General features: G+C 37.4%; 1 protein-coding gene across 1 annotated transcript in view; it reads left to right on the forward strand.

The window, feature by feature from the left end:
* Apoltp (Apolipoprotein lipid transfer particle) overlaps positions 1 to 26,167 on the forward strand; it is a 668,275-nt gene that overhangs the window by 229,699 nt on the left and 412,409 nt on the right. Inside the window, exon 32 of the mRNA XM_067142082.2 lies at positions 18,481 to 18,633. Within this exon, the coding sequence (XP_066998183.2) occupies positions 18,481 to 18,633 (153 nt within the window). The remainder of the gene's footprint in view (positions 1 to 18,480; positions 18,634 to 26,167) is intronic.

A 26,167-nucleotide genomic window follows, 5' to 3' on the forward strand; every position in this document is an offset into this window, starting at 1 on the left:
AAAAAAACAGAAACGGCACGGACGAATAATTGATGTTTATTTCAAACCGATATGCAGGTTACACAATGCGCACAGCATCCAGTAGGATGTAGGACCACCGCGAGCGGCGATACACGCAGAAACACGTCGAGGTACAGAGTTGATAAGAGTGCTGATGGTGTCCTGAGGGATGGTTCTCCATTCTCTGTCAACCATTTGCCACAGTTGGTCGTCCGTACGAGGCTGGGGCAGAGTTTGCAAACGGCGTCCAATAAGATCCCACACGTGTTCGATTGGTGAGAGATCCGGAGAGTACGCTGGCCACGGAAGCATCTGTACACCTCGTAGAGCCTGTTGGGAGATGCGAGCAGTGTGTGGGCGGGCATTATCCTGCTGAAACAGAGCATTGGGCAGCCCCTGAAGGTACAGGAGTGCCACCGGCCGCAGCACATGCTGCACGTAGCGGTGGGCATTTAACGTGCCTTGAATACGCACTAGAGGTGACGTGCAATCATACGCAATAGCGCCCCAAACCATGATGCCGCGTTGTCTAGCGGTAGGGCGCTCCACAGTTACTGCCGGATTTGACCTTTCTCCACGCCGACGCCACACTCGTCTGTGGTGACTATCACTGACAGAACAGAAGCGTGACGCATCGGAGAACACGACGTTCCGCCATTCCCTCATCCAAGTTGCTCTAGCCCGGCACCATGCCAGGCGTGCACGTCTATGCTGTGGAGTCAATGGTAGTCTTCTGAGCGGACGCCGGGAGTGCAGGCCTCCTTCAACCAATCGACGGGAAATTGTTCTGGTTGATATTGGAACAGCCAGGGTGTCTTGCACACGCTGAAGAATGGTGGTTGACGTGGCGTGCGGGGCTGCCACCGCTTGGCGGCGGATGCGCCGATCCTCGCGTGCTGACGTCACTCGGGCTGCGCCTGGACCCCTCGCACGTGCCACATGTCCCTGCGCCAACCATCTTCGCCACAGGCGCTGCACCGTGGACACATCCCTATGGGTATCGGCTGCGATTTGACGAAGCGACCAACCTGCCCTTCTCAGCCCGATCACCATACCCCTCGTAAAGTCGTCTGTCTGCTGGAAATGCCTCCGTTGACGGCGGCCTGGCATTCTTAGCTATACATGTGTCCTGTGGCACACGACAACACGTTCCACAATGACTGTCGGCTGAGAAATCACGGTACGAAGTGGGCCATTCGCCAACGCCGTGTCCCATTTATCGTTCGCTACGTGCGCAGCACAGCGGCGCATTTCACATCATGAGCATACCTCAGTGACGTCAGTCTACCCTGCAATTGGCATAAAGTTCTGACCACTCCTTCTTGGTGTTGCATTTGCTCTGTCAGTCAGTGTACATGTTTCTTTATCTTTAAAGGAGATAAAAAATACCAACGTTTGCATCTGTAACACCTTCAGTTCTAGATAGATGTATCCTCTCAAACATAATTAAATTATTTCCCCCCCCCCCCCCCACCAAAGTGTCAATTTTCCGAAAAAGGAAAAGCCTGTTTCTTTATTTTTAAAGGAAATTCCAAATACCAATTTTCACATCTGTAACATCTTTAGCTTTTATAGATATAAGTATCCTATTACAAATAATTCACCGGGCGAGTTGTCCGTGCAGTTAGGGCCACGCAACTGTGAGCTTGCATCCGGGGAATAGTGGGTTCAAACCCCACTATCAGCAGCCTTGAAGATGGTTTTGCGTGGTTTCCCATTTACACATCAGGCAAATGCTGGGGCTGTACCTTAATTATGGCCACGGCCGCTTCCTTCCCACTTCTAGACATTTCCTATCCCATCGTCAGACCTATCTGTGTTGGTGTGACGTAAAGCCAATTGTAAAATAAAAACCAAATAATTAAACTAATTTTTCAATTCTGTCACCCCCTTAGTTGGATTTTTGAAAACAAAAGTTGATGTGTTTCTTTATTCTTAAAGGAGATATCAAATACCAATTTTCACGTCATTTTATGAGAGATAAATATCCTTATAAAAAGAATTCACCTCCTTTTTCACCTCACCCCCATTGATCTGCCCCCCCCTCCCAAATGCGTGGGTTTTTTTATTTTTGAAGGAGATTCCAACCAATTTTCACGTCTGTAACAACTTCAGTTTTTATTAGATACAAGTATCCTCATACAAATAATTCAATTAATTTTTCAATTCTTTCACCTCCCTTAATTGGATTTTCCAAAATTAAAGGAATACATGTTTCTTTTATTCAAGCACTTTTTCACCTTTCTTCACCCCTCTTAATGGGATTTTCTGGAAACAAAAAATATGTTTCTATATTTTTAAAGGAGATTCTAAATACCAATTTTTACGTCTGCAAAGTTTTAAGTTTTGGAGATATAGATATATTCATGTAAACAATTCACCCCCCTTTTTTTTATCAATATACTTATGTAAACAATTCACCCCACTTTGTGACAGAATATCCAAAAATCCTCTCTTAGTGAGCACCTACACTCTAATATAAATGTATCCCCAAAATGTAATTTCTTTATGTTCAGTAGTTTTGGCTCGGTGATGATGAATCAGTCAGTCAGGCAGTCAGTGAGTCAATCAGTCAGTCGGTTGGTCAGTCAGTCAGTCAGTCAGTCAGTCAGTCAGTCAGTCAGTCAGTCAGTCAGTCAGTCAGTCAGTCAGTCAGTCAGTCACTCAGTCAGTCAAGACCTGTTATTTTATAAATCAACAAAGTGAAGCATTTTACCTTATGTCCATCAGAGATTAAGAATATACTGAGCTAGTTGTCCGTGTGGTTAGAGGCATGCAGCTGTGGTCTTGGGTTCGGGAGAGAGTGGGTTCAAACCCCCACTGTCGGCAGCCCTGAAGATGGTTTTCCGTGGTTTCCCATTTTAAAATCAGGCAAATGCTGGGGCTGTACATGAATTAAAGCCATGGCTACTTTCTTCCCATACCTAGCCCTTTCCTATCCCACCATCACCATAAGACTTACCTGTGCTGGTGCAATGTAAAGCAAGCTGTAAAAAAGAAATTGAGAACAGCTTAAAGTAGCATGAAAATTTTGAAGTTATATCGTCTTGTAGAGTTAAAATTGGTAATTCTAGTTCATAAGCAGTGTAATCTTCAAAGTTGCCACTTGTTAAACTGCAGTGTCAATACCTAACTGCAGTGAATTTGTTTTTAATAAAAATTAGAGCTGGTTTAAGGACCAAAAACTAACTGTAGCAAGCTTGGTCACCAAAATCTCCAGGAGATGAATGGTATAAACTAAGTGTGCTACAAATGACAGTTTTCACTGTAGCTATCAGATATAGAAAGTCATAAAGGGAGTTCATTCTGATGTGAGAGATCATTAATGCAAGGTTTGCTTCACCATTTATGTCTGTTATGTCACAATCCTTTCCGTGTAATTATGGCGGGATCTGTAGCTGGCAAATAAGCCCATTAATCTGTGGGCCCTTTTGCAAGGGAAATGTTTCATTTTATTCTGCACATCTACCCATAGAAGTATTGTTTTAAGATATTTTAAATAAAGGTGGAGGCAGGTAGTTGGACACACACACACTCCCAGTATGTGGTGGTACAATGTAAATCTCGGCATGCCAACAGTTGACGGAAGGTAGTGCAAGCATTCAAACTTTACTGTTTGTCACTATGTTATCATGAATGGTGTTAACATGGGAATGACACTGTGTAAATATAGGAGAAGGGAAGACAGAAAAATTTACTTCAAAATGGAAGACAGGAAAGTTAATAGTTAATGTGATCTCATCTGTGACTTCCAAAAGTATCTCTGTTGAAGATAAATCTTCCACAATCATTGTCTACTCCATTCTTCTCTATTTTCACACCTGGAGGACAGAATATATTTGAAAAAACTTATAATTGACTAAGTCACTGCGAGTTGTTATATTAGCTGGGTGGTAATTAAAAAAGGTACATGTGCACACCAGGGTGTAAAAATAATTGTGATTTTGATCAAGAAAATATAAATCTGTGATTTTGTATTAAAATCAGATTTACTTGATTTAAATAAGTCCTTTCCTTCAATTTTATTTTTTCACTAATCATCTGATATTATTTTCAGATTAGTGTGTGCTTCATTGTGTATTAAGTACCCAAGATAATGAAGGATCAATCTAAATTCTTTGATTTTAAAATATTTTGAATTGGGGTATGATATATTAAAACACTAGCAAGATACCCATGCTTCGCTATGATTTTAAACTGAAAGTTATTATTCAAAGTTTTACATTTCGGAGAGTCCACTGTCAGCCAAGTCTGTAAAATACGCCCTCAGTTCGTACGTCAAAAGGTTTTAGGGGAAATTATTATTTATTTTCTGAATCTGACACTCATTTGAACCCTATATGGAAGAATTTGAATGTTTCAGGAATGAATACTTTTTTAAGTGGTGAATGTTTTTAAATATTCATTAACATGTAGGATACAAAAGACCATCCTTCAAAAAAACAATGAAGTCCATGCCCAATACAGTTTCGAATGAATGGATATTGCATTTTTGAGTGTCAACCACCATCAAAACCCCTTAGGGGAGAAATGTTTTGAAGTATATAATATTTTACACCTAGGACATAAAAGAACACCCTTCTCATAAAATTACAACTTTATACGTCTAAACAGTTTTGGAGGGATGAATAATTTTGTTTACGGAACTAACCTCAATTAAAACGTAACAAAAAAATGTTCCTATTTCACACCTAGGATTTAAAATATTACCGTTATTTGGAATTTTGTCTTGGTATGTTAAACCATTTTGGAGGAAGGCATGAATACATTTGTTTTCAAATCTTAACCCCCATTTAACTCTCTGTATGGTTAAGTTTGTTTCAACCCTTCTTTTATTTAACACCTAGTATATCATTCAAAATTTTAATTTCATAATTCAAACGGTTTCATATAAATGCTTATTTTTGTCATCATTCCTCACCCCCCAGTCAACCCCCCAGTGTTTTAAATCCACTTTTTATATTTATCCTCATAAAAAGAAATAAACTCCTTTAACATCCACCCCACTTAAGTTGATTTCATCCCCCCCCCCACCACAAAATACGCGTCTGTATTTTTAAAGGAGATTCTAAATGCCAATTTTCTCGTACGTAACATCCCTTGCTTTCAAGATATAAGTGTCCTCAAAGAAAGAATTCAACTAATTTTTCAATTCATTTATCCCCCTTAATTGGATTTTCCAAAAACAAAAAGAATACGTGTTTCTTTATTTTTGAAAGGAGATCCAAATACAAATTTTCATGTCTGTAACATCTTCAGTTTTTGAGATATAAGTATCCTCATAAAAATAATTCACTCCCTTTTTCCCCCCCACCACTTAAGTGTTTTTTCCAGGAAAAAAAATATGTGTTACTTTATTTTTAAAAGAGATTTAAAATACCAATTTTCAAATTTTTTGAGATATACTGTAGATATGCTCATTTTAAAAACTCACCCCCTTAAACACTTCCCCTTAAGTGGTTTTTCAGAAAACAAATTATGTGTGTTCCTTTACTTTTACAGGAGATACCAAATACCAATTTTCTCGTCTGTAACTTCTTCAGTATTTGATGTAACTTATAAGTATCCTCATAAAAGTAATTCATCACTTTCTTCACTTCTTTTCGCCCACCCAACCCCCTTAAGTGGATTTTCCGAAAACAAAAGAATATGTGTTTCTTTGTTTTGAAAGAAGATCCCAAATACAAATTTTCATGCCTGTAACATTTTCAGTATTTGAGATATACGTATCCTCATCAAAAGAATTCAACCCCATTTTCATTCCTTTTTACAACCCCCCTTAAGTGAATTTTCCTAAAATAAAAAATAAAAGTTTCTTGATTTTTAAAGGAGATTCCAAATACAATATTCATGTCTGTAAGATCTTCAGTTTTGGAGATACCAGTGTTCAAATAAAGATAATTCAACCCCATTTTTCAGTCATTTTTACATCCCCTTAAATGTTTTTCCAAAGAAAAGTATGTGTTACTTTACTATTAAAAAAGATTAAAAATACCAATTTTTACATCTGTAATATGTTAAATTTTGTAGATATACTGTAGATATGCTGTTTAAAAATTCACCCCCTTTAACACTTTCCTTTAAGTGGATTTTAAGAAAGCAAATTATGTGTGTTCCTTTACTTTTACAGGAGATTCCAAATACCAATATTCACATCCGTAACATGTTACATTTTTGAGATATATCTATATATATATAAAGTAACTTGTCCTGACTGACTGACTGACTGATTCATCATCGCCGAGCCAAAACTACTTGACATAAAGAAATGAAATTTTGAGGATACATTCATAATAAGATGTAGGTGCTCGCTAAGAGAGGATTTTTGGATATTCTGTCTCTAAGGGGGTGAAAAAGGGGGTGAAATTTTAAAATGAGTGTATCTATATCTCAACACTTTAAAGGTTTACAGATGTAAGAATTGGTATTTAGAATCTCCTTTAAAAATAAGGAAACACGTATTTTTTTGTTTTCGGAAAATTCCAATGGGAGGGGTGAAAAAGGGTGAAATATTGGTTGAATGCCTTTAATGAGGATACCGGTACTTATATCTCAGAAACTGAACATATTACAGACCTGAAAATTGGTACTTTTGATCTCTTTTAAAAATAAAGAAACGCGTATTTTTTTATTTTTGGAAAATCCAATTAATGGGAGGGTGAAATGGGGGGTGAATTTTAAAATTAGTGTATCTATATCTCAAAACTTTGAAAGTTTACAGATGTAAAAATTGGTATTTAGAATCTTCATTGAAAATAAAGAAACACGTATTTTTTTTGTTTTCCGAAAATCGCAATAGGCAGGGTGAAAAGGGGTGCAAAATTGTTTGAGTGAATTTAATGAGGATACTTATATCTCAGAAAATGAAGATATTACAGACCTAAAAATTGGTGTCTGGGAGCTCCTTTAAAAATAAAGAAACGTGTATATTTTTGTTTTCGGAAAATCCAATTAATGGGGGTGAAAAGGGGGGTGAATTTTTAAAATGAGTGTATCTATATCTCAAAACTTTTAAAGTTTATAGATGTAAAAATTGGTCTTTAGCATATCCTTTAAAAATAAGAAAACACGTATTATTTTGTTTTCGGAAAATCCCAATAGGAAGGGTGGAAAAGGGTGAAAAAGGGGTTGAATGCCTTAAATGAGGCTACTTATATTTCAGAACATGAAGATATTACAGACCTGAAAATTGGCGTTTGAGATCTCCTTTAAAAATAAAGAAACACGTATTTTTTGGTTTTTGGAATATCCAATTAATAGGGGGTGAAAAGGGGGTGAATTTTTAAAATGAGTATATCTATATATCAAAACTTCTAAAGTTTATAGATGTAATAATTTGTACTTAGAATCTCCTTTAAAAATAAAGAAACATGTATTTTTTGTTTTCGGAAATGCCACTTGGGTGGAGGGGGTAGTTAATAATGACTGAAAATGGTGTTGAATTCTTTTAATTAGGCTACTGATATCTCAAAAATGAAGATGTTACAGACGTGAAATGTGATATTTGGAATCTGCTTTAAAAGTAAAGAAACACGTATTCTCGGAAAATCAAATGAGGGGGGGGGGTTAAAGAATAGAAAAATTAATTGACTTATTTTTATGAGAATACATAAGCTAATAAAAACTAAAATTGTTACAGACGTGAAAATTGGTATTTGGATCTCCTTTTAAAACAAAGGAAAACGCGTTTTTGGGGGGAAACCATCTTGGGGTGTGTGGGGGGGGGGGGGAGTGAAGAGGAATTGAATTCCTTTCGTGAGGACATATAAATCTAAAACTGAAGAAGTTAGAGTGGTAATATTTGGTATTTAGAAAACCCTTTACTATTAAAGAAACAAGTATTTTTTGCCGGAAAATTCACTTAGTGGGGAGGGGGAGGAGTTTGAAAGGAAGTGAAAAAAGTGAATTATTTTTATGGGTATACTTATATCTCAAAACTGAAGGTAATAGACGTGACCACATTGGTGTTTGGAATCTCCTTTAAACATAAAGAAGCACGCCATCTTTTCATTCTTTTTTTGGGGGGGGGTAAATAAACTTAACGGCGGTGGGGTGTAAAAGGAGGGGAGACCAATTGATTTTACTGTTCGCAATGTACTTACAAGGAGCCTCCGTTGCTCAGGCAGCAGCGCGCCGGCCTCTCACAGCTGGGTTCCGTGGTTTAAATCCCGGTCACTCCATGTGACATTCGTGCTGGACAAAAAGGAGGCGGGACAGGTTTTTCTCCGAATACTCCGGTTTTCCCTGTCATCATTCACTCCAGCAACACTGTCCAATATCAGTTCATTTCATTTGTCATTTATTAATCATTGCCCCAGAGAAGTGCGACAGGCTTCGGCAGCCGGAACAATTCCTATTGTCGCCGCTAGACGGGGGCTTTATTCATTCCATTCCTGACCCTGTCGAATGACTGGAAACAGGCTATAGATTTTCGATGAACTTATTCTGATCATAAACCGATCATTTCTAACCTTTCCTGGGTTCATTTTCAAGAACCATCTTTTCCTTCGGAGAACGTTCTTAGATTACAGTAGATTCTGCTGGCATATAAATAAAAATTTAAACTAATTTGAAATAAACGATAGGAAAGAGATTGACCGTCCGTTCACCTCTATAATAAGGTCAATAATGCACGGAAGTATGTCATTCGTATCGCCAGAAATCCCGCACATTTGCCTACGCGCGACGATGGTGCTGGTCACATTGTCAACAATGACAATGGCAGCGGATGTAAGTTACCGCCAAGTAGCGGTCTTGCATCTTGCTGTGGGGTCCAGAACATCTATAATAATAATAATAATAATAATAATAATAATAATAATAATAATAATAATGTTGTGGACCGTCGTCAAATGTGCGGACCGCGCTGGAAACGGGTCCTGGACTGCTAATGACTAAGAATGCAGTCCGGCCGCGGGTTCAGTACCGCCAAGGCATCCAGGACGACACCACGCCGGATCTCCTGAACGATTTGATCCATATTTAAAATGCTTATAGGAAAAGATGGCAAAGATTTAGGGACCCAACTGACCGGGTAGAATATCTGGACCCAGCCCGGGAAGTACGAAACCGATTGCTGGAAAGAAAGATTGAAAAATGGGAGGAAACTTGCCGTAATCTATTAGAAAACGAGTCAGATCTCGAATTTTGGTGGATTCTCGCAGAAAACGAGTCAGATCGCGAATTTCGGCATTCAACAATAAGCATTCAATTACAAATTTCGGTATAACACCGTAGCGAAGCACGGGTATATTGCTAGTTGTAGATATACTTATTTTATAAATTCACCCCTTTTGTCACTCCTGTCTAGCCCCTCCTAAGTAGATTTTCCAAAAACAAAAACAAAAAGTGTTTCTTTTTTTTTTAAAGGAGATACCAAATACCAATTTTCATGACTGTAACATCTTTAATTTTTGAGATATAAGTATCCTCATAAAAGGTATAGATCCCCTTTTCCACCTTTATCCACCCCATTAAGAGCATTTTCCTAAAACAAAAAAAATGTGTTTTTCCTTATTTTTAAAGGAACTTCCAAACACCAATGTTCACGTCTTTAAACTGTTAAGTTTTTGAGATAGATACACTCATTTTAAAAATTCACCCCACCCCCCGTCTTACCTCCCTTAGTGATGGAATATCCGAAAATCCTCCCTTAGTGATCACCTACATTGTAGTATAAACATACCGTCAAAATTTAATTTCTTTATGTCCAGTAGTTTTGGCTTGGCAATGATGAATCAGTCAATCAGTCAGGACATGTTATTTTATATATATATATATAGACTAGCAAGATACCCGTGCTTCGTTACGGTATTATACTGAAATTAATAATTGAATGCTTAACGTTTTCTATATAATCCACCAAAATTCATGATCTGCCTCGTTTTCTGAGAGAATCTGCCAAAATTCGCATTCTGACTCATTTTCTGAGAGATTCCGGCAAAGTTCTTCCCATTTTCAAACATTATTTCCAGCAATCGATTTCGTACTTCCCAGGGTAGGTCCACATATTAAATAATAATAATAATAATAATGTTATTGGCTTTACGTCCCACTAACTACATTTCAGTTTTCGGAGGCGGCAAGTTACCAGAATTTTATCCTGCAGGAGTTCTTTTACGTGCCAGTAAATCTACTGATATGGGGCTGACATATTTGAGCACCTCTAAATACCACCGGATTGAGCTGGGATTGAACCTGCCAAGTTGGGGACAGTAGGCCAGCGCCTCAACCGTCTGAGCCACTCAGCCCGGCAAGTTCCACGTATTCCACCCAGTCAGTTGGGTCCCTAAATCTTTGCCATCTTTTCCTATAAAGATTTTTAATATGGATCAAATCCTTGAGGAGATCTGTTGTGGTGTCGTCTCAGGTGCCTTGGCAGTACTGAACCCACGGCCGGACTGCATTCCTAGTCATTACCCAGCCAGGACCCGTTTCCAGCCCGGTCCGCACATTTTGACGACAGTCCAGGACATTATTATTATTATTATTATTATTATTATTATTATTATTAATATTATTATTATTATTATTATTATTATTATTATTATTATTATTATTATTATTATTATTATTATTATTATTATTATTATTGATGTTCTGGGCCCACAGCAAGATGCAAGATCGCTACTTGGCGGTTAATTACATCTGCTGCCATTGTAATTGCTGACAATTTGACCAGCACCATTCTCGTGCATAGGCAAGTGCGCGGGATTTCGGCGATACGAATGATATACAGTACTTTCGTGCATTATTGACCTTATTATAGAGGTGAAGACTTGCACAGTCAATTTCATTCCTATCGTTTATTTCAAATGTGTTTAAATTTTTATTTATATGCCAGGAGAATCTACTGTAATCTAACTTTAGGTTCTCCAAAGGAAAAGATGGCTCTTGAAAACAAATCAAGGAAAGATTAAAAATGATCGGTTTATGATCAGAATAAGTACATTATGAACAGTAAAATCAATTGGCCTCAACTCCTTTTTCACACCCCCACCGAAAATTTGATTTTACCCCCCCCCCCCCAATAAAAAGGCGTGTTTCTTTATGTTTAAAGGAGATACCAAATACTAATGTTCATGTCTGTTACCTTCAGTTTTGAGATATACTGTAAGTATCCCCATGAAAAGAATTAACTTTTTTCACTTCCATTCACACTCACCCCCCCTCCCACGTCTTAAGTGAACTTTCCGACAAAAAATACTTGTTCATTTAATAGTAAAGGATCTTGTAAATATATCACGACTCTAACATCTTCAGTTTTTGGAATGTGTGTACTCATAAAAGGAATTCAACTCCTTTTCACCCCCACCCCCAAGGTGTTTCCCCCCAAAATGCACTTTTCTTTGTTTTTAAAGGGGATTCAAATACCAATTTTCACGTGTGCAAAATTTTTGTTTTTGAGATAATAGTGTCTTCATACGAATATTTCAACTAATTTTTCAATTCCCCCACCCCCCCACCCCTTAAGTGGACTTCCGAAAACAAAAAAATACATATTTCTTTATTTTTAAAAGAGATTCCAAATACCAAATTTCACGTCTGGAACATCTTCAGTTTTGAGATATCAGTATGTTAATTAAAAGATTTCAACCCCATTTACGGTCAATTTCCCCACCCCCACCCCCCACCTAAGTGGCTTTTATGGAAAATAGACATTTTTATTTTTAATAGAGATATAAATACCATTTTTCACTTATGTAACATGTTAAGTTTTTGAGATATACTGTAGAAGTGCTCATTTTAAAATTTCACCCCCTTTTTAGTTCCCCTTAAGTGGAGTTTCCAAAAACTAATCACCTATGTTTCTTTTCTTTTACAGGAGATTCCAAATACCAATTTTTATGTCTGTAACATGTTAAGTTTCTGAGATATACTGTAGGTATAGTCTTTCTAAAAATTCACCCCAAATTGTCACTGCTGTTTAACCCCCATTATTGGATTTTCCAAAAACAAAAAAAAACAAAAAAAAAAAGTATTTCTTTATTTTTAAAGAAGATCCCAAATACCAATTTTCAGGTCTGTAATATCTTCTGTTTCTGAGATATAAGTATCCTCATTAACGGCATTCAACCCATTTTTCACCCCTTTTCACCCCTCCTATTGGGATTATTCCAAAAACAAAAAAATATGTATTTCTTCATTTTTAAGGGAGATTCTAAATACTAATCTTTACATCTGTAAACTTTAAAAGTTTTGAGATATAGATACACTCATTTTAAAAATTCACCCCCCTTTTCACCCTCCGTTAATTGTGTTTTCCAAAACAAAAAATATGTGTTTCTTTATTTTTGAAGGAGTTCCTGAATACCAATTTTTAAGGTCTGTAATATCTTCAGTTTCTTAGTTATAAGTATCCTAATTAAAGGCATTCAACCATTTTTTCACCCTTTTTCACCCTTCCTAGTGGGATTTTCCGAAAACAGAAAAATATGTGTTTCTTTATTTTTTAAAGGATATTCTAAATGCCAATTTTTACATCTGTAAACTTTTAAAGTTTTGAGATATAGATACTCATTTTAAAATTTCACCCCCCTTTTCACCCCCTTAGCGACGGAATATCCAAAAATCCTCTCTTGGCGAGCACCTACATTGTAATATAAATGTATCCTCAAAATTTTATTTCGTTATGTCCAGTAGTTTTGGCTCGGCGATGATAAATCAGTCAGTTGGGACATGTTCTTTTATATATATAGATATACAGAAATCAGTGGGAGACAACTTGGAAGATTATTATATTACAGAGTACAGAACCTACATTGGAACAAAGATGAGGACTAAAGAAATAATATACAAGACATGTTACATATCTCTGTTGTAAATATGTAGCTGAGAAGTGACCGGCAAGTACAAAGGATGGCTGAGTGAGTTGGCTATGCGGTTCGAGGGAGTGTAGCTGTTAGCCTGCACTGGGAAACAGTGGGTTCAAGCCCTATTGTCGCCAGACCTGAAGTGTGTTCCCTGTGGTTTCTAATTTTCACACAAGGCTGTACCTTAATAAGGCTACAGTCACATCCTTCCCAGTCATAGCCCTGTCCTATCCCATTGTCACCATAAGACCTCTCTGTGTCGGTGTGGCATAAAATAAATAACGAAGGAAAAGGGGGGATGGACGGATGGCCGGATGGATGGATTTCACTTAAACACTAAATACATGGTGAAGATGATATTTCAGCACTCCATAGACTGGTTTGGTGCAGCCTCCATGCCATCATATACTGTGCTGACCTTTTCATTTCTACATCCTACTTCTACTCTAATCTGTTTGCCATATTCATGCCTTGGAGTACCCCTACCATTCTTACCTCCTGCACTTCCCTCAAAAACTAACTGAACAAGTCCTGGGTGTCTTAAGATGGGCCCTATTATTCTATCTCTTCTTCTGTTCAAATTTAGCCAAATTGTTCTCCTCTCACTAATTTGATTCAGTATCTCTTCTTTTGGCCACAAACTGCAATCTTCTTTTTCTATCTATTTTTTTCTGAAGTTTCTATTCTCTTTCTTTCTGAGCTAGTTATTGTTCATGTTTTACTTTCATCCAGTGCCATGCTCCAGAAGAAAGTCTTCATAAACTTCTAATTCCTTTATCAATGTTCAAAATGAGCTTATTTATTTTCTTAACAAAGGCCTTCCTTGCTTGTGCTAGTATGTATTTTATGTCGTTTACTTCTGCCGTCATTACTTATTTTACTACCCAAGTAACAGTATTCATCTACTTCTTTTAAGATTTCATTTCATAACCTAATATTTCCTGCATCACCTGGCTGTTTTTTATTTTTATTATTAAGATAATTTAGAGTCACTTTAACCCTAAGGTCTTGTCGTGACTTCTAACTGTAGAATTTACATTAAATTACAGTAGGGTGAAGAATGAAAAAAATATAAAAGATTTTGGTATTTTAAACTGAACAGTTAAATTTTTGAATACAGACCAGTGTCTTTGAAAAACTTGATAATTTGTTTGCACAGTGAAGGAGATGAGTGTGTCCCCTTAATATCCTTAGGTATACCGTGGTACTGGCGCCATTTCTCATACAGTGAACAGTCTGTTATGATGTGTTTCACAGTCGACACACTATTGCATGCTGTACAGATGGGAGGCAGTTTCTTCTCAAGGAGGTAGCTATGACTTATCTTGGAGTGGCCAATCCGTATTCTAGTTATTAGGACTTGATCTTGCCTGTGAAGGTTGTGAAGATAGTGTTGTACTGTAGATTCCGTTGTTACTTCGTGGAGTTTGCTGTTCGAAGTTTGAAGCCATTTCATCTTCCACTGTTGGTATAATTTTGTTTTAGCATAGGCAATAATGTCAGTGTGAGGGGTAGCTATTGGTAGATCGCCTAGTGGGAGGTAAGTAGCGTCTTTAGCTGCTTGATCAGCAGATTCATTGCCTTGAATACCTCTATGAGAGGGTATCCACACAAGGATAACTTGTTTTGACTGCAATCCATTATATCTGTTTTGGGTTTATTTTTGTCTTGTACTTCTTCTCCAAGAATGTGTCAATAGCATTCAGAAATTTCTCCAGATCTGCAGGGTCAGTTAAAGTAACAATATCATCAGCAAATCTCAGAGCATTGATTTCCTGTGTGTTTCCCTTTCCAAATTCCTCTTTGATTTGATTTCCTTTACCACCTGTTCTATATAAACATTGAAAAGGAGAGGCCACTCCTGCAGACTAATATTTGAACAGATTACAGATAATCATCTATCTTGGCATCTAATCTGTTCAGCTTCAGAATCTCAAATAGCTTGGTCCAATCAACATTATTGAATGCCTTTTCTAGATCTATGAACGCCATATGGGTTTGTCCTTAATTCAGTCCTCTAAGATCAGATGTAAACTCAGGATTGCTTCACATATTCCTACATTTCTTCTGAAGCCAAATTGATCGTCTCCAAGTACAGTTTCAACTTGTCTTTCCATTCTTCTGTAAATTATGTGTTTTAAAATTTTCTGGCATGAGATACTAAACTATAGGTGTGATAGTTTTCAGACTTGTCATCACCTGATTTACTGGGAATAGGTACAACATCATTCTGCCTAAAAATTGGATGGCACGTCTCCTGTATCCATCTTACACACTGAATAGAATTAATACCTTGCCATACTGGTTTCTCCTAAGAAAGTCAGTAATTCTGAGGGTATATCATCAATTCCAGGGGCCTTGTTGATCTATAGGTCTCTCGAATATCTATAACTGTTAGGTTCTTCAGTCTGCCAAAGCTAATTTTGAATAAAGTAATTTATAAACTATCTGAAAAAGAAAACATATGGTAACAGAATTAACCTGAAGAAGAAAAACTTAATTAAAATAGAATGACATGTTTTGTTCTAGAAAGAACATCATCAGATTCTATCAAATCATTCTCAAATATACAGTATTTAGAAATGTATAAACATTTATGTTTATTTCTATTTAAATCCTTAAAATCTTGAATTTTATAACTTATTTTAAATGAAGGCCTCACTGCTCTCCACTCTAGCATACAATGCAAACTGTCACATTCCTTTACTCTGTCAGTGATGTGATTGCAGCTGGCTAGTCAACATCCACATAGGATATCAGGTTGAGTTCTATCCAAGAATTGTTAACATATCCAAGAGAACCATTTCAAATAAAGAAACAAACTTGTTAGGAAAAGGTCTGAAGTTTGATTGCCAAGAAAGTCGCATATATAACAACATAAAACACCTAGTTACGGATGTTGAAATTGCATGTGAAAGCATAACCACACAACATAAAGAAATAATAAAACATGGCAACCAATGAAACACAAAAAGTAATCAAACTAGAAAACTCAGCAAACTAACCAAATTTTAAAACTCAAAGCTTGTTACTAAAAACCATTAAAAGCAAAATAAAGAGCCATAATATATTGTGTTTCTTTCATCTTGTTCATTTAGTCCTTGTACAACACGTTCCCTTGAAACAATCACTCGTTCCCTTTTTCTTCAACTTCTCTAGATTCCATCTCCTTGCATTTCTTCTCTTCTTCAATTTCTTCAACTTCAGATGTCATTTCATGACCACCAAGTTGTGGTCAGAGTCCACTTCTGCTCCTGGGAAGGTCTTGCAATCCAACTCCAGGTTTTCTGAATCTCTGCCTGATCATAATGAAGTCTATTTGGTACCTTGCAGTATCGCCAGGTCTTATTCACATATACAGCTGTTGTTTGTGGTGTTTAAACCAAGTAGTAGCAAAAACTAAATTATAATTGGTGCATAATTTTACCAGATGACTTCCTCCTTCATTCCGTTGTCCCACTCCTAATTCTCCTACAGTACCTTCTCTTCCTTAGCCTATCACTGCATTCCAGTCTCCCATCATAATCAGATTCTCATCTTTTACGTTCCTGAAATATTGGGCATATAGACCTACACTATCATAGTGGGCATTCGCTTGGTGTCTGTTTTGACAACAATAATCCATTTACTATGCTGGTTGTAGTAGCTTATCCAATACCCTATTATCTTATTCATTATTAATCAACTTCTGCATTTCTCGTTTCATTTTGTGTTTTCTGTAGTCGCCTGGCCATAAACGTTTTTCTGCCTGCCAGTGTACTTATCCAAGACATCTACCTTAAGTCTATCCCTTCCCTTTTTCAGATTCTCTAATGCCACAAAGATTCAAACTTTTAACAACCCACGCTTCGACTCGCAGAATGTCAGTATTCATCTTCTTGATGATTGCCCCTTCTCATATAGTCCCCAAAATCCAAATGTGGGATTATTTCACCTCTGGAATATTTTACCTGGGAATAAGCCATCATTGGTACAGAGAGCTGTATGTCTTCAGAAATTAGTTTTGACTGTAGTTTCCCGTTGCCTTCAGCCGTGTAGCAGTTTCAATATTGCTAGCCCATATTAAATATTATTGCAAGGCCTTATGAATCAGTCATACTACCCGAAAGGCTACTACCCTCCTTCGATGAACCATTCGTTAATCTGGTCATTCAACAGATACCCACCTGGTATGCTTCACCTATGGCTTAGCTACCTTCTTCATTGGGACGCACAAGCCTTCCCACCATGGCAAGATTACATGGTTCACAGAGGAGTAAATAAATAAGTGATGTAAAATCTGAATGAAACTCCTGTCCTTATCTACTATCGTATCCTATTTACAAACATATCTGATATACTACATAATATACAAAATAAATGGGCAATTTGCTTCCTAAGTAAAAAAAAAGTAGTATCACTGTAGAAACGAATACAAATACTGGTAATAACAGTATTAATAAAATAACAATATACATAACCTCACTATAATTTATCATTTAATGTTAGTACAGTACTGATATTTGAAATGTTTGCATTAAATTGCTTTTTGTACCCATGTTACAACTGTGGACAAAAAATGTTACTTTGGTACTATCTAAGACTTGGGAGAAGTATTAGTTATTCAGAGAACCACTGATGAATTCTATTACGCTGGGCTGAGTGGTTCAGACAGTTAAAGCGCTGGCCTTCTAACCCCAACTTGGCAGGTTCAATCCTGTCGGTAGATTTACTGGAACGTAAAAGAACTCCTGCAGGACTAAATTCCGGCACCTCGGCGTCTCCGAAGACCGTAAAGTAGTTAGTGGGACGTAAAGCAAATAACATTATTTATTATTGAATTCTATTACTCTACCACTTTTAATAATAATTACAAGAAGAAGAAGAAGAAGAAGAAGAAGAAGAAGAAGATGGCCTACCGCCATTCTATGGGTTGAGTGATAAAATGGAGAAAAGTAGTTTGAATAGTTGTGCAGATTAAATGAATGAAGAATGCCAAAACAAATCATGGAATTACAAATTAAAGAAATGTCGTAATCATTATAATCCTATAACTTGGGATTTATGAAAGGGAGTTTTTGTTTGTTCAAAATAATGTAAATGTAATTTAAACCATTCGAACCAGACAAGGAAAAACTTGAGTAGAAGGGTCATTTACCATGCAAGGACACGAAAGGGACATTGTAGATTTGAACAGAAAAAAAGTATTTCAGTGTTTCATCTTCAAAAGCCTGGAAGAAAGAAGAGGCTTGTGTGAGACGAGATGGTTGCAGACACTCCGGAGAGGTTTGGTAGGCTATCAGAGAAAAAGGGTAAAAGGTTTCTGTAATTCGTCTTGAGGTGAATGCCAGAATGATACTTAACATATTTGCTACATTCCATGTAAATTCAATGCTTAATTAATTGTATTATTTAAAAATAATATCATCAGATCATCTTCACAACCATGCCTGAAACTGAAATGTGATTTTGTAAATGGAAATTGTTTATCTTATTTATTTATTTATTTATTTATTTATTTATTTATTTATTTATTTATTTATTTATTTATTTATTTGTTTGTCTGTTTGTTTGTTTGTTTGTTTGTTTGTTTGTTTGTTTGTTTGTTTGTTTGTTTGTTTGTTTGTTTGTTTGTTTGTTTGTTTGTTTGTTTTTAATAAAATCACTGATATGTTTATTTATATTTCAGGATTATTTTACAATATCTAACAAACTGCAAATCACAACACCATGTGAAAAGTTTAAAGAAGTGAGATCTAATTTTGACTACAGAATTGATTTTGGGGTTGAATATGGAACATCGTTGGATCTTATGATTCTCAGTGACAAAGAATGGATAAAGGTATTTATATAATTTATTTTATTTCAGTTTAATTTAGAAATTAGGAGAAGACCGGGTGAGTTGGCCGTGCGATTAGGGGGGGGCGCAGCTATAAGCTTGCATCCGGGACATAGTGGGTTCGAACCCCACTGTCGGCAGTCCTGAAGATGGTTTTCCATGTTTTCCCCATTTTCACACCAGGCAAATGCTGGGGCTGCACATTAATTAAGGCCATGGCCGCTTCCTTCCCACTCCTAAGCCTTTCCTATCCCATCGTCGCCATAACACCTATCTGTGTCGATGCGACATAAAGAAAAGAAATTAGAAGCATGTTCCATCAAACGATCTGTGCCCTTTGCCATTTAGTAAATGATTCATTGTCACAGTAATGTATTTTCCTTCAGCATTTGAGATACTAACAAGAAAATTTCAAGAATTACGAGGAAAAATTCTAAACTAGAATTCACACTTCTTTGTACCGTATTCTGTACCCGGAAGGGTGTATTTACATGTGATATTGCCATACATCCGGGTGTCTCCTGGGCAACGGACTAGGACTATTCCTAGATGGCTGATTCTCTCACTCCAGTAGCACTATTATTAATCAGTATGGTTACAATCTGTAATCTATATTGTGCTACTGACACGAATAAATAAATATTTGTCACTGCTTCTAATCTTTCTGGTCATCCATCCGTCCGTCCATCCATCCCTAACAGCCAGGTTATCTGTTCAAGGAGTATGACAGAGACTGAGATTTGTGAAATTTTGAGAGGTACAGTGTGTGATAAATATATTTGGAGGATAGAGACGACCTATTTAATATAGTGTAACTTCGTATGACTAAGCTTAGGTTGGCTGGTTCGATATGGCTCAGTCCCAGTGGTATTCAGAAGTGTTTAAATATGCCAACCTTGTGTTCGTAGTTTTACTGGCACATTATGGAACTCTTGCAAGGACGATCAACCTAGTGTTTTTTAAACCATAAAAGTAGACTTCGATGTTAAACCAATAACATTGTAATTTATGTGGATACCCAAAGACACTAGAGATCTCACACTGTGCAGTTGATATGCAGCTCTATTTTGTTTACTAGTTCTGGCCTCTTCTCTCGAATGTTTTTGATGTAATTTCCTCAACTGACTGCAAACACATACAAATTCGCCCTCTTTCTGTGCGGAGTAGCTCATTGTAAGGATTGCCTTTGAAACCCCATCAAACTCAGGGCATTACCTTCTCTTCATCAGTATTCTTCATACATACATACATACATACATACATACATACATACATACATACATACATACATACATACATACATACATACATACATTATCATTATAGACTGTTATGCCTTTCAGCATTCAGTCTGCAAGCATCTGTGAATTTACTAAACGTTGCCACAATCCTTGATTTGCAACTAGTGTTGTGGCCTCATTTAGTTTTATACCTCTTATCTTTAAATCATTAGAAACCAAGTCTAACCATCATCGTCTTGGTCTACCTCTACTTCTCTTACCCTCCATAACAAAGTCCATTATTCTCCTAGGTAACCTATCCTCCTCCATTCGCCTCACATGACCCCACCACCGAAGCCAGCTTACGGCAATCATTCTGGCTACTTTCATGTCTGTTACTTCTAACTTATGAATAAGATATCCTGAGTTCACCCAGCTTTCACTCCCGTAAAGCAAAGTTGGTCTGAAAACAGGCCAATGTAAAGATAGTTTCATCTGGGAGCTGACTTCCTCCTTACAGAATACTGTTGATCACAACTGTGAGCTCACTACATTAGCTTTATGAAATCTTTATTCAATCTCACTTACTATATTACCATCCTGGGAGAACACACAACCTAAATACTTGAAATTATCGACCTGTTCTAGCTTTGTATCACCAATCTGACATTCAATTCTGTTGAATTTCATACCTATTGCAATCAATTAGTCTTCGAGAGGCTAATTTTAATACCACACTCATTGCACCTATTTTCAAGTTCCAAGATATTAGACTGCAAGCTTTTGGCACAATCTGCCATTAAGACCAAGTCGTCAGCATAGGCCAGACTGCTTACTACATTTCCACCTAACTGAATCCCTCCCTGCCATTTTATCCCCTTCAGCAGATGATCCATGTAAACTACGAACAACAAAGGCGAAAGATTACAGCCTTGTCTAACCCCTGTAAGTATCCTGAACCAAGAACTCATTCTACCATCAATTCTCACTGAAGCCCAATTGTCAACGTAAATGCCTTTGATTGATTTAATAATCTACCTTTAATTCCATATTCCCCCAGTATAGCGAACATCTTTTCCCTCGGTACCTTGTCATATGCTTTCTCTAGATCTACGAAACATAAACACAACTGCTTATTCCTCTCGTAGCATTTTTCAGATACCTGGCGCATACTGAAAATCTGATCCTGACAGCCCCTCTGTGGTCTAAAACCACACGTGTTTTCATCCAACTTCCTCTCAATGACTGATCGCAATCTCCCTTCCAAGATGCCAGTGAATACTTTGCCTGCTATACTAATTAATGAGATAATGTACCTTGATAATGGTTGCAATCCTTCCTGTTCCCTTGCTTATAGATAGGTGCAATTACTGCTTTTGTCCAATCTGAAGGTACCTTACCAACACTCCATGCTAATTTTACTACTCTTTGAAGCCATTTCATCCCTGCCTTCCCACTGTACTTCACCATTTCAGGTCTAATTTCATCTATTCCTGCTGCTTTATGACAATGGAGTTTATTTACCATCCTTTCCACTTCCTCAAGCATAATTTCACCAACATCATTTCCCTCCTCCCCATAAGCTTGGCTGTTTGCAACACCACCAGGATGATTTCCTTTTACATTGAGAAGATGTTCAAAATATTCCCTACACCTCTCTAGTGATTCCCTGGGATCTATTATGAGTTCACCTGAATTACTCAAAACACTGTTCATTTCCTTTTACCCTCCCTTCCTAAGATTCCTTATTATTGTCCAGAAAGGTTTCTCTGCTGCTTGACCTAGCCTTTCCAGGTTACTACCAAAATCTTCCCACAGCTTCTTTTTGGATTCAACAACTATTTGTTTTACTCTGTTTCTTTCATCTATGTACAAATCCCTGTCTGCCTCAGTCCTTGTTTGGAGCTATTTTTGATAAGCCTTCTTTTTACGTTTAGAAGCTGCTCTCACTTCATCAGTCCACCAAGATGTTCGCCTTTTCTCATCTTTACACACAGTTGTTCCTTGGCATTCCCTTGCTATTTCTACTACATCATCCCTGTATGCCACCCATTCATTTTCTATATCCTGAACTTGCTTACTGTCTACTGTTCGAAACTTCTCACTAATCATATCCATGTACTTCTGTCTAATTTCCTCGTCCTGGAGATTTTCTACCCTTATTCATTTGCAGACAGATTTAACTTTCTCTACCCTAGGCCTAGAGATACTTAGTTCACTACGGATCAGATAGTGGTCTGTATCATCGAAAAATCCCTGGAAAACCGTACATTCCTAACAGAATTCCTGAATTTGAAGTCGGTTAAGTTATAGTCTATTATGGATCTGGTACCCCTAGCCTCCCATGTATAGCGGTGAATAGCCTTATGCTCGAAGAATATATTCGTAACTGCTAAACCCATACTAGCACAGAAATCCAGCAAATGCTTCCCATTCCCATTAGCTTCCATATTTTCCCCACATTTACCAATCACCCTTTCGTATCCTTCAGTTCTATTCCCAACTCTCGCATTGAAATCACCCATTAGCACTATTCTATCCTTGGTGTTGACCCTGACCACGATGTCACTCAATGGTTCATAAAACTTGTCAACTTCATCCTTATCTGCACCCTCACATGGTGAATACATGGAGACTATTCTAGTCCTAATTCCTCCAACTGACAAATCTACCCACATCATTCGCTCATTTACGTGCCTAACAGTAACTGTGTTGCGCGCAATGGTATTTCTGATAAAGAGCCCTACCCCAGACTCTGCCCTTCCCTTTCTAATACCCGTCAAGTAACCCGTCAAGTACACTTTATAATCTCCTATCTCTTCCTCGTTATCTCCCCTTACCTGAATATCACTTACTCCTAGCACATCCAGATGCATCCTCTTTGCTGACTCAGCCAGTTCTACTTTCTTTCTTCCATAAGCCCCATCAAATTCAATTTCATTCGCCAATTTGTTTTCAAAGAGTCCCTTGCCTCTCAAATGGAAGTGGGACTCCATTACTCCCATAGGTCCGAGGCCTGCTTAAAATGTTCTGAGCTCAGTAAATTCATGAAGCAGGATGCTACCCAACTTGCACATAGTCCAAGTGAGGATCTCTCCTCTAACGGGTTATGGACCACCGGTGAATTGTATAGTCCTAGCCGCCTGAGTACAAGGAGGGCCATGACTCGGAATATGTCCGAAATGCCCACTCCCATTCCATAGCAACTGGTATCCCGACTCTCAGGACCACTTACTAGGCCACTCGGCTGTTGCCCATGGTTCATGAACTAGGACCTGACTACAAAAACCCACACCATGAACCACTTCCAAATTACACTTACATATATTTCACAAAGGCTTTTAGGTGTATGTGTTGTGTTTTCTCCTGTTTGGTGGACGAAGAGCTATCACACATATTCAAGTATAAATAAATAAATAAATAAATAAATAAATAAATAAATAGAGTGCTCTTACATTTTATTGAGTGGTACAATCAATTGTTACTGTTCCGAGGTATTCTGTGGAATGCAGGGGTGAAAGAACGTGCAGACTGTAATGGGTCTATCTACAAGAGTCAAAGATTAATTTAAATCATTAAAATAAAGGTTATATTTCTTTTCAGAAATTAAATTTTAACAAACAACATTTCAGGTACAGGTAGTTAAGTGCAAAATAGGAAAAAAGCAGGAAAAACCCAGAGAAGACTAGTTACAATTTGAGTTCAAGCTCAAAATTTACCAAGATCCCAACATCACAGTTGTTGCTTTAGACAGATAGAAAAGGAGAGATATCTCCCAAAACACAATTATCATGAACACTTTGCTCCAACGGTTACAATTTATGGCCTCCCAAAGGCACCACTCATTGTTAAACCAATATCTATTACATTACAAGAAAAGAGCTTACATGCTCTACAAATTCAACAAAGGAGACTGCACTCCCAACCCTTACAGCCTGATTAAGGCAACCTTTAATTGTACATTAGGGATTAGAGCTTCTTTGCTCAATAGAATTACATTTCTAGGCCTCTCTAGGCACAACCTACAATTTACAACGCCGTATTAATTACCTTTTATATTACACAGGGGTATCTAGTACCCATACTACCAGGCCTTCATGAAGAAGAACAGTTTACATTACTGGCCCAAACACAAAATGTATGGAGGCATACACTTGCACTCCTCGAAATCAGAAATTAAAACCCTACTTGGGCTTGTGACCTGACGATGCAGAGGCTAATCCCACACTTCTGAGGTGACTAGTAGGACAAGTTAATTTATGATTTACAAGAGAAAAACTCTTACAAAATCGTAGTCACTTCAGGATTAATTGAAGGGGAATTCAAGAGGGTAACAGCACACTCTATCCCCAATTTACAGTTTAAGTCCTTAGGACTTACATGAAATTTTACATTAGAAAGAAGAAAGTTTGCATTTTAGGAATTGACTGTTACATAGTTAAAGATTGGAACCTTCCCCTCGGGTCAGCTTGCAGAGAAAACTACTTAGATGGAAAACTGTTGGCCATTACCTTAGCTGATGTTCTGCCTGCCGATGTTTGAGGCCTCTGCCTCCTGTCTTAACGCACACACTCAGTAAGACGACGATCAGAAAAGACAAGTTAGCTCAAAAAAGCTACAGCTTTAATACCCGAGAGGAAGTTTCAAGAAGACTCTGGACTAAATCTGGACACAGCCTCTCATTTTTATTGGTGGATAAAATAGCTGAAAAATAAATACAGAAAATTTGTGATTGGCTAGACTCCAAAGCTGGCGGGATGAGAAGGAAGTGTTGTAAACCTTGAATTATCAAAAATAATGAAAGTCAATTCAGTTGAGAAAACCTATAAACACAAAACTTCTTTAAATTTCTAGTTATTTCACTTTGCACCAGAGTGCATGACCCAGTTCTTTCATAGAGGCATCTATGGAGAAAAGTCCAAATTTCTTGAAATAGTTGTTGCAACCAGTGATACACCAAAACAAGACAAAAAAATTCCAGTCAGTTTAGGAAACTTTAAAATCACATATTACTCCATCATTTAGTGGTGACTTCTTGTACTAGATGTTTCCATTTTTTGTATGATAGATAATGTTCTTCAAGGCACTTCTTTTAAATGCGCGGGGTGGAGGTGTACCTCCCGGTAAATTTACATTGGAAGTGTTTACAACATGTCATTTAACTTCGAACAGTAAGACTGCATCTGAAATATTCAACCTTGCCTGTGTACCTTTCCATCTTCCTCTATCCAGTCACCGTTGTTCCTCCTTAACTATGTTCCAATCCAGGTTTCTTTTTTTTTTTTTTTTTTTTTTTTGCTATTCTTGATCATTATCAACCACCTTAGTCTTGGTCTCTCTCTTATCGTCCATCCTCTTTACATCTTTACATGTCCAAACTATCTAAGTTTATTCCTTTCCAGTCTGTTGTAAAGCTTTTCCATTCCAATTTTCTTTCTCAATTCTTACTCTCTTGTTGCTTGTCTTTCCTATCGTAGTTCTTAAAATTTAATTTCTCTGGCCTGGATTTTATTCTCCCAGCTTTTTTTCAATGTCCAGGTCTCCACTGCATATGTCAGTATTGGGCAGTAGTACATCTTATACATCACCTCTTTACACTTCATTGGTACTTTTTTCCTCCACACCAGGTTTCTCACACTCCGGTAGAATACATTTCCATGTTGAATCCTTTTATAATAATCTCCATATCCAGTCCTGCATCAGTTCACTTTCTAAGTAGTTGAAGCTCTCCATAATTTCAAGATTTCATCACTTTTTTTTAACGATTCCTCTCCCTTCCCTTTTTTCTCTAATCAGTACCATTGTCTTACTCTTTTCCGCTCTGATTTTATTTTCATAGTTTTCAGTAATCTCACTCATCATGTCAACTTGTCCTTGTACTTCCTCTCTGCTTGCTCTCCACCAAAATATCATCTGTAAACAACATTGCCTTCAACTACCTGTTTCCATATTTTGCCTTTGTCTCCTTCACAATTTCGTCCATAACCATTATGAATAAAACTGGTGATAGCACACTTCCTTTTCCTAGTTCAGTTTCATTCCAAATTCACTATGTCTTCCCCACAGACACTGCTGCAACAATTTTTGTATATTGCTTGCACATATTCTATCATTTGTTTTCCACATCATTTTGATTGCATTACTTTCTATACTTCTTGTCTGGGTACAATGTCATAAGCCTTTTCTAAATCGAGGAATGCCATCACCAATTCTCTTCCGTATTCCCAATGATTTTCCATTAACTACTTCTTAGTGAAGATGGGGTTTGGTTTTGATCTTCAATTTGAAGGCCATAGATCCTTCATTATGGCTGGGTC

This window comes from Anabrus simplex, chromosome 2, assembly GCF_040414725.1.
Source record: "Anabrus simplex isolate iqAnaSimp1 chromosome 2, ASM4041472v1, whole genome shotgun sequence".
NCBI classification, from domain to species: Eukaryota; Metazoa; Arthropoda; class Insecta; order Orthoptera; family Tettigoniidae; genus Anabrus; species Anabrus simplex.